Source organism: Takifugu rubripes, chromosome 4 (genome assembly GCF_901000725.2).
Source record: "Takifugu rubripes chromosome 4, fTakRub1.2, whole genome shotgun sequence".
In the NCBI taxonomy this organism is placed as follows: Eukaryota; Metazoa; Chordata; class Actinopteri; order Tetraodontiformes; family Tetraodontidae; genus Takifugu; species Takifugu rubripes.
In genome coordinates, this window is record NC_042288.1 from 8,126,106 (window position 1) to 8,135,397 (window position 9,292).

The 9,292-nt window shown below is 39.3% G+C and overlaps 1 protein-coding gene across 1 annotated transcript in view; it reads right to left on the reverse strand.

Annotated features, from left to right (window-relative positions):
• The window catches only part of LOC105416345 (uncharacterized), a 41,265-nt gene extending 35,802 nt beyond the window's left edge, over positions 1-5,463 (reverse strand). The window contains exon 1 of the mRNA XM_029835605.1: positions 4,584-5,463. Within this exon, the coding sequence (XP_029691465.1) occupies positions 4,584-4,694 (111 nt within the window). The 5' untranslated portion in view covers positions 4,695-5,463. The remainder of the gene's footprint in view (positions 1-4,583) is intronic.
• Positions 5,464-9,292: the final 3,829 nt, after the last annotated feature.

The following is a 9,292-nucleotide window of genomic DNA, read 5'->3' on the forward strand; positions in this document are numbered from 1 at the left end:
CCAAATTCCTGAGCACACAAGTGCGGACACACTCCAGCCATACAAGCCCCTACACATGATTGCTCATGCACATGTGCGAACCCACTCAAACTCGGGCAGACTCACCGTTTCAGTTACAACTTTGAACCTTCACACAGAGCTACCCACAATCACAAGTGTGTGCACAAAGTGTTCCCATTGGTGCTAATTTATGAAGTGCAGCACCACTCTGTTGATAACTCCCAAAATCAAAACACACACACGGACACAAACACACACAAAAACCCCATTCTCTCACAAAGTCAAGCATATTAACAGTCCACGTAGTGTCGGTTATGGGCTCTACTAAGCTGTTGTGTCATCATTGTTGCTATTGAGTCTACTCTCATTTTGGCAGTAGCACCCCTCGGGAATATTGCACCTGATGATCCAAGGACCTTCCTTTTCTAAAGACAGTCAGTGTGATCTTTGATTATGGTTTAAAAAAAAACAAAAAAAACCCCACCTTTGACCGAAATTGGAACCGAGTCTCTTTTAATTGGATTTGAACACATCCAGTGGCTCTTTCAAACCTTTCAATAAATAGTTCTTCCTACCCGACCAAAAAAAGAAACTCCCAGAGGAAATTTGTGTAAAATTTCAGCCTCTCACGGATTAGAAAATCAGCAGTATTTAAGTTATTGAGCAATGTTTCCATGGTAACACAACTCTGCCCTTGCTGATATTGGGAAAGGTGTGAAATATTCCCTGACGGCTGGTGGGCTGTCAGGAATTAGCATCACTGTGGAGTCACTGCAGACTGACTGATCTCCCAAAACACAAGACACAGGAGAGACGAGGGCAGGAATGCGTGCACATTTCTTGAATGGCCTTAGAGTATGTACCGGCATTGTGCCCAAAATTGCTACATTCATACAATTCATGTATGAAAAGGGATTAAAAAAAGAGATGGTTTTGCCATTTGAATGAATTCCATCATGTTAAAAAAATAAAATAAATTTGCACAAAACTGTTGGATTGAGAAGAAAAAACTGTGGAAAAAGCCATTTGAGTATATATTCATCTTTGAGTCCTAAATGTTATTGTCGACAACCTTCCAAAAATACCTCTATTAATTTTAAAGGCCTTGTTTTGGGATCACAAAGGTCTCAAGTGACTGAACAGCTCCAGAAGCCCCAAATAAAGGAGTGTTTGTTCCCATTAGTTCACGGTGTATTGATCAGGAATAAATTTTGAAGGTCAGTATGAATAAACACAAATGGGTTGAGTCATTGCTCTCACCAGCAAAATAAAGGTGAGTCTTTTGTGTGGATGTTCAAAGGGTAATAAAATAGGGTATCTGAATATTGTTATGGATAAAAAAAAACAACTATTATAAAAAGAAAACTCACTTTTACATTACATTATGTGTGCAGCAAGATTTGTCTCCACATTAATCAAGTGTAATAGATGTCACATAGAGTAAGTAATAGGGCTCTGTGCACACAGAACTTAGACGTAAAGCGTTTAGAGCTCTGGGCTGAAGAAAGTGGCAGTTTTTGGCAGTGAGAGTACCGAGTATGTTGATTTGATTTGTGGCCCCACACGTGGTAAAAACCATTAAAAACCCCAGCAGCAATACTTTCCCCAAATGTACGCCCCGGTACTGTAGTGAAGCCGCTGAATTTTGTGCGCACAGCTTCATTATGAAGCTCTCTGACCAGAGCGTTGCCACACAGAGGGGGCCTGATGGTGTGGAGTTAATGGCACTGGCCTCGCTTCAGTTATAGGGTTTAGCTTTGTTGGAACTTTGTTTAGTTAGTTAGCAACAGACCCTCATCCATCCTAGAGAAGCTGTGTAGCTTCTCCAGCGCAGTGACAGGGAAACAAAATAGCCGCTCCCTGAAATTGCTCAGAACGAGGCAAGGGAACTGAGTCAGCATTTGTGGAGTGTTCCTTGGATAAAACATCAATACATGAAAACTCTCATGGTGAGAGGCTTTTTTTTCAACGTTTAGTGGAACCTCCTCTTTCAGTTTTATATCTTTGAGCTTTAATTATTATTATTATTTCTTCTCTTTTTTTTTTACCGTCCTTTTTGTTGGAAACCTGTTGTCAACAGTGATGCAAGTTTCTCCAGCCTCCATAGAAACAAGTGTTGGATCTCATCAGAAATGGAAATGAATCCAACCCACGCACAATTTACATGATGTTCATTGCTGCTATGGCATTGTGAGCCTGTCATGTATGTCTTCTTCACCAGTCATCAATTATTTAAAGCAGAAAATAAAAATTAGAAATTAAAAGCATTTAAGACCGGATAGTTATTTTTTTTTTACATCTTACATCTAATTCTTGGAGCTTAACCCACTCCAATCCGGTTTTAAATTCTACCCTCCTGATTCTGCTCGTGTCATCTGTGCAACACTTTTGTTGCAATGATATCAGTCTCATTTTCTGCAGCCAAAGTATGTTATTCTAATTTCTAAGCTGTGGACTTTTCATCTAATTTCATCAGATGAGCTTGTGCAGAAGAACTTCCAGATAAAATAAGATCAGGAACGGATCCAGGGTGACTGGGTCTAGTCATGTTTGCCAGTTAAATCTCTTGATATAGCTTTCTATTCCTGGAAGAAGTGACAAACAGAGTTGAGTGTCTGCATTTGAAAATGCTTCAGTTACTAATGTGCATAATTGAAGTATCTTTATTGAGGGAAGCCTTTGATGTCTGATATATGATGATAACTTGGTAACAAATGTTGTACGGCACTGGGTAGTCAATGCCAATATCTATTAAAGCTATAATGCTAATCAATGTGCTATAACTGGAGGAAGAGGGAGAGTCTATAAATGAAATGGACTTATTTATATAGGCCAATAACAGTCCATCAACGTTAGTGGCTTCTAGAATGATGCTATCGGTACCTGTCCATCATCACTCTTTGAGAGGTATAGATTGTTCAATAAATATCAGGGGCCATCACGACTCAATGATGATGTATGCATATGTTGACTTAAGTATATTGGTTGAAATTTTGGAGCACTTTCAAACATTAAAATGGAGTCAAATATTTTCAGTGATGAAAAGGGCAATTGTTTTTCCTATTGTTCATTTATTTAAATGCTGATTTATTTATTAAGTTAAAACCATAGACTCATTCCATAGACAGGTGATGAGGTTTTGTTATTACCATTGCCTCAGCTCGTCAGGTTCATGCAAAAAGCTTTTGGGCATGTATTGTACTTGTACTTGACTTAATCTTCATCTCTGCACATTCATGAGAGATTTGTGACTGTCTTCCAGTGCTGCTGTGATCCAGATTTAGAATTTGCCAAGCGAGATTCCATTTGAAACCGTAAAAGAAAACATTAGATAAGAATGATTTGAGCTCAGATGCGGTCACTAAATGACCCGCATGCTGGGCTTTAATACATTCAATTTATCACAATAAAACACAATTAAAGAGTAAAACCATTTCAGCTGCAGAACTGTGCTGCTGCAGGCTGTCTTTTTATTGTGTGCCCTGTAGTTAATTGCAGGCTCACTCAGATCAAGGCTGGGCTCTCAGAAATATGTTTTTCCCCACTATTCCACAATGATGTGTTTTATAATTTGTGAATGATGATGGTTATTAGAATTATTGACACATCCAGGCACATCAGACAGGTGTGATTCCACACGAGACGGAACAAAGGCTTTACTGCAGCCTCTGTAGTAACTATTATTCAACATTGTTCTGTACCTGACTTCTAAAGGTTAGAGTGGTTTTGAGACATGTTCTGGGTTGTAGCTTATCAAATATTGTGCAGCTTTATCTCTCAGCCATCACAATCACAATTTCTGTAAGTTCCCCGAACACATGTGCAGGAGGTTTGAGCCGGAAAGTGTCAACCCTGATACAGATGTAAAAGCAGCTTCAATTTATAATAATGACTGTGACAAAAGGCGACCTCTGATATCTGTAAACACTTAAAAAGAATGCTGAGCATCTTAAATAGCCAAAAATCGAGCTAGAGAAGCTCTTAGCACATGAACAGGGAGCGTCCCATGTCGCCATCTGCATCTTTGTGCTTCCAATAGCAAGTCAATTAACCTAATGGAAGTGACAATTAATTAACTGGCAAACAGAATGATTAAGGACCTGACAATCAAGGTAGATGGAGTGATTCACAGAATAATGATTTGGAACTCAAATTTCCCCCAATTCGTTTTGATGCAGAAGACAGAACGAAGGACTGAGGATTATGCGGGATTTATATTGGCTGAGAACTCGAAAATGTGGATGGGGTTTGATTCGGGAAGTCAATTATTGCCTTCTGGGAGCGTGTTTCACAAAACACTGGAGCACTTTCCCCCAGAAATTCCATCACCAGTTCCTTTATGTGTTCATTTCAAGGCAAATTAATTGGAGAAATGTGAGAAAGAAGCATTTTTAAATCATTTAAATAGTTTAAGTTGTAGAACAAGCATTCAGATGTGGGGATGCTGACTTTCTCACCTACTTCATGCTCATATTATCTCTACTAATGCGATGTTGTCTAATAAGAATTACAAAGCTGTCACACACACTTAAACTTTGGTTGTTTCACATCCGTGAAGCTGAAGTAAATACCATTGTTCTTACCGTGTTTCTTTGGCCGTGGGTTCCTATTGGTCCTCTGAAAACCCCTTTTATGTTCCTCAGCTGTCCGTCACGCAGATGGGTGGAACTGATCACAATGTAGTAGCACGCCATTGGATTCAGCTTCTTTTTAAATACTTCTGAAGCCGAAATGTCTTAAAAGCGTCTTCCCGCTCCTTCTGCGGCCGCGTCTTCACCTCTCTCCCGCTCTTCTCATTCCTTCTCCCCTCCTTTATAAAGTAGAAGTGGACCCACCAGGAGTGTCATTTCCCTCCCGCCCCCTCAACGCTAATTTATTCTCTCTCTTCTCAAAGTTTCTCTGATGCGCTGCACATCTTCGCTTCAGCTTTTGTCTCCTCTTTAAATATTTCACCTCCTGCTCCTCCTTTACTTCCTTCTCTTGTCTTTCACTCTTGTTTTATTTCTAAATTCCCTCCAGACTCTGCTGTCTTCTTTCAAATATTTCTGACTAGTCTCCTCTCAAGATGCTTTGCTTCCATCTTTCATTCATCACTCTCTCTCTCTGTCATTCTCACTGAAATCTCAGCCGCTCATTGAACATCCTCTAACTATCTCTTGTCTCCTCCTCAGCACTCCAACCTTCTTTTGTTGTGGCTCCTTCTTTGTCTAAGTGGTGAGGAGGGACACTTTTCTTCCCTCCTCTTCTCAGAGTGTCCTCCTCTTTTCGCTCTCTGCTTGCTTGTTAAAGTATGTAGAAGAAGAAGTACTCAGTCTTCTCCTCCCTCTGCCAGGGCCACCGTGCAGCTTCCTCTCAGATGCTCTTTTCCTCCTCCTCCTCTTTTGCTGCGCTGCATGTGTTGGCTCTCCTCCCTCCCTCCACCTCCCCTCTCTCTGCTGATCTCTTGCTCTGTGGCCAGCAGAGTGGTTTGCTCCTCAGTTACCCGCGGTTACCATCTGCCCTTTTAACGTGTGGAGTGCTGACGCTCACTCCCCACCCTACTTCACCATCTCTCCCTCTCTCTCTCTCTCTTTGGCTGTCTTTCTTCTTGCTTTAATCATCTCCTTCTCTCCCTCCTTCTCGTTTTTCTCTCATGCCAAAGGAGACAAGCTCCACCTACTGGTAAGCATGAGATCACACTGAGAGAAAAGACTGTGACAGCAGGTGAGTTTCTTTAAACAGACTCATGTCACTTAAATCTTGGTTCTGGTTCACAGTGAATAAAACCAAACAATAACAATGACCAAAAAAACAGGTATAAACATGAGGACACATAACTAAATATGAGTATTTGGATCTTCCAATAGCCAAAAAATATATAGGTAGGACACATGTATTTAGTGTACATTTTTATGTTAAACCAGCCTTATTTAAGACAAAATATGCCAATTATCCATATTTGATTACATTTTTATTGTGTTGTCCTATTGTCATATTAAAAACCTTTACTACTGATACACATATATAATATCAGATCTATAAGAAAGCAGAACTTGATGTGTTTTTCTTCCCTCAAGTAGCACAAATCCACTGGATGGTTGTGGATGGTGACATCTTGCAGTCATTTTGCCAGAAACTGCAACAGCAGCCAAGTAGCCGAGTTTAATTCCTGCCAGGAAGATGCCAGATTACAATGAGAAATCATAATTATTCTTTGAGGATAAATAAATGACAAATTAGCATTTTGCTTTGTAAATTAGATTTTCTTTACATGTGAAAACGCAAAATGGCACAGACTTGTTCATTAAGATATGCTGTGACTAAAGTGACAATTATACAAAACCAAAAAATACATCGTAACAATAATCAGCCTTCACAGAGCATCTCCATTCTAAAGTAAACGTGCAGGTCCAGTAGTGTCACACGGTGTGTGTGTGTGTGTGTGTGTGTGTGTGTGTGTGCGTGTGTGTGTGTGTGTGCGTGTGTGTGTGTGTGTGTGTGTGTGTGTGAAATTAGTGTATACCTTGGATCAAAGTTAAACCAGGAAGCAAATGGAGCCCAATTTCATTCATTTTTGAGAGATAGATAACTTCTCACTGCATATTCAGAATAAGACCAGCGTGTTCAGTTCACCTGAAGCTGCTGAAAATCAGTTCTGGGTCTACAATGGTCCCATCATGTATTGCACTACGGCCAACACAGGCTAATCAGTTGCTATGCTACGTATACAAAAGCAAAAGGAACTTCTGTTTTGTTGCTTGGAAATATTTTTGAGTAAGTTGAGACCTTCACCACCATAAAGTCAAGTATGGAGGTGTAGAATCCATAGAGGGAGTTCTGTATAAAGTACCGTAAATGTTGATTTCAAAAGAGAAGATTGTGTTTAAATATGACAAAAATATTACGTCAAAAATTATTAATCGAAAAAGGGGCAGAGTAGGTCAGGAAAAGAATTGTTTTGTTTCATTGAACTTTCAGTAAGGCTGGAAGATAAAAGCTGAAAATGTCTGATCTGCATCTGCAGTCAAGTAATTCAACCTTGACATAACCTGTAGATAGATTTTTTGTGGCAAAAGAAAAGCAAAATTACTCTTGACTAATGTATCAAAAAACTGGTCCATTTGTCCATGTTCCATATTGGTCCTGCTTCTGCGTAATCTTCTTTGGGTTTTATTTTTTCCCCTCTGTTGATTGGAACATTTATTTACTTTATCTGCAAAAACTAAACTTGTAGCAAGCTTCTTATTTTAAAAGCGCACCGTGGGTCTTGATGATGCGTTGTCAGGCATATAGAGCCTTTCTGTAAATTCACCTCTCCCTTCATTTAAATTTTCACAGAAAGTAAGGCACTATTTTGCATATTTATATTGTTTTGTGCTGCTAAAAACTGAGGAAAAACTGAAAAGGCAATGCATGAATAATGGATTTCTACCTTGTATGGAATTAATTGTGACACCTTGTGTCTTGTGGTTCAGTAATCACGGCTAATTTTAGACACGACTCAAAATTCCAAATGGCACAGAGAAAAACACCAAATGTTGGTGTTTGTCTTCCAGATGTGATCAAGCACCTCATGGGTTTGGGTTTAGAAAACTCCTACAAAAGTCAGCTGATGCTCACAATGTTTTAAAAGGCTTTTTAAAAGGTTTTAAAAGGAGACCATGGGTGTTATAACATGTATTTTTATTTCCCCTTCCCCCCCTGATATGAAGTTTCGGGTTTTTGCACCTTTTCCAAGGCTCTGAGTTATGATCTGAGGATTCACAAGAACGGACCCACTGATGCCGACGCTCCCGTTTGGGTAATAGCTTCTGATTTCACCGCTGTTGTGCCAAACTAGACTGACAATTGATTTTACGTTTCATCATCCGCTTAATGCGAGTAACTTTTCACAGTGATGTACAGCTGCACTTCACAGCTGTTCAAACTGGCGTTAATAGCATCAACTGTGGCGCGTGTGTGCATTACAGCACGTGAAACAAAAAACAAATAAATAACCCATTTCCAAAAATAGCAATCAAGTTAAATTATGAATGGTTCTCAGAAGAAAACATTTCAGTGCTTGATGAAAACAGCTGACTCAACCTAACATCAAGAGCGTAGCAACAAAATGAAGCAGCTAATGGAAAAGGGCAAAACTGCATTCAGGTCAGTCTCATTACAGGAAAGAAAGGTCAGTGTTCTGTTTCTAGCCAAAGGAAGTTCATATTATGACAGTGTGACGTGTTGGCTTTAGTACTAATGGAGCCATGCTTCTTTTCTGCTCCTTTTTCTATTACCTACTTGTTTTAAGTTCTTTTTTTTGTTTCCTTTGTGTCTTATTAAATCTGACCAGTCAATCTCACTTGTGAAACAGTTTTACAAAGGTCATAAGGTCATATGCACGAGTGCTTATTAGCAGCCTCTGAACTGTGTAACTACTGAAGATTTAACATTTACAGTCCGGAAGAGTCAGCTCGTAATCTTTAACCATTAGTTATGGTCAGATTTACTTTTGACACATATGTCCTTCACTGGTTAATTAAGTTCTGTGTGCTTTATTATTCATTTCACAACAGTACTTTTAATTTTAAAAATGATGAAATAGGCATCATTTTTCAGTATTATCTTGTGTTTATCAATGGGACACTGCTAAAATAGACCGTAGATTGTATTAAAGGTACCGAAGCAAAATCTGCTGGGAGCAAGGACAAGCATACAAGCAAAGGAGATGAGATGGCATTGGAAAGACAGGATAGGTGATTTTAGTCTGTGCATGCTTCTAAATGTGTGCCCGTCCCAGTTGGACCACATAGCCATGATGACCTTTAGCAACGCTTCACTCTGTTGCAGCTCAAATTAAACAAATCGCTGTAAAAAAACAAAACATCATTATTGTCTAGTCCCAGCCTGTCTCAACATTGAGAAACAAGAAACTGTTCTTGTTTCTCGCTCACTGATCCCAAATCTCTGTATTTCCATCATTGGTGGCTTGTGGGAGGATTTTCCTGAACAGGAAATTGTCAAGGATCCCCAGAGTTTCTCTTCAGTTTAGTGTTGAGAAAATAATGCACTCACTAAGCGGCTTATCTGATAAATTTCCTCCTACTCTTGGTCCCATGATCCAATGATGAAAATAAGCTTAAAATCCTCCAAGTGGCTCCCGTAGATTAATTATTTCCTATTATATCCTATTATTAGAGGTTTTGTAGAGATTATTTGGTTTGTCAGTGAATTATTGAGGTAGTCTTTGGTGGCTTAAAAGTCAGTTTTGTGGTTTGGGGGAAAAGGAAATCATTAAATATGTAAAAATGAATTAAAAATGCACCACACA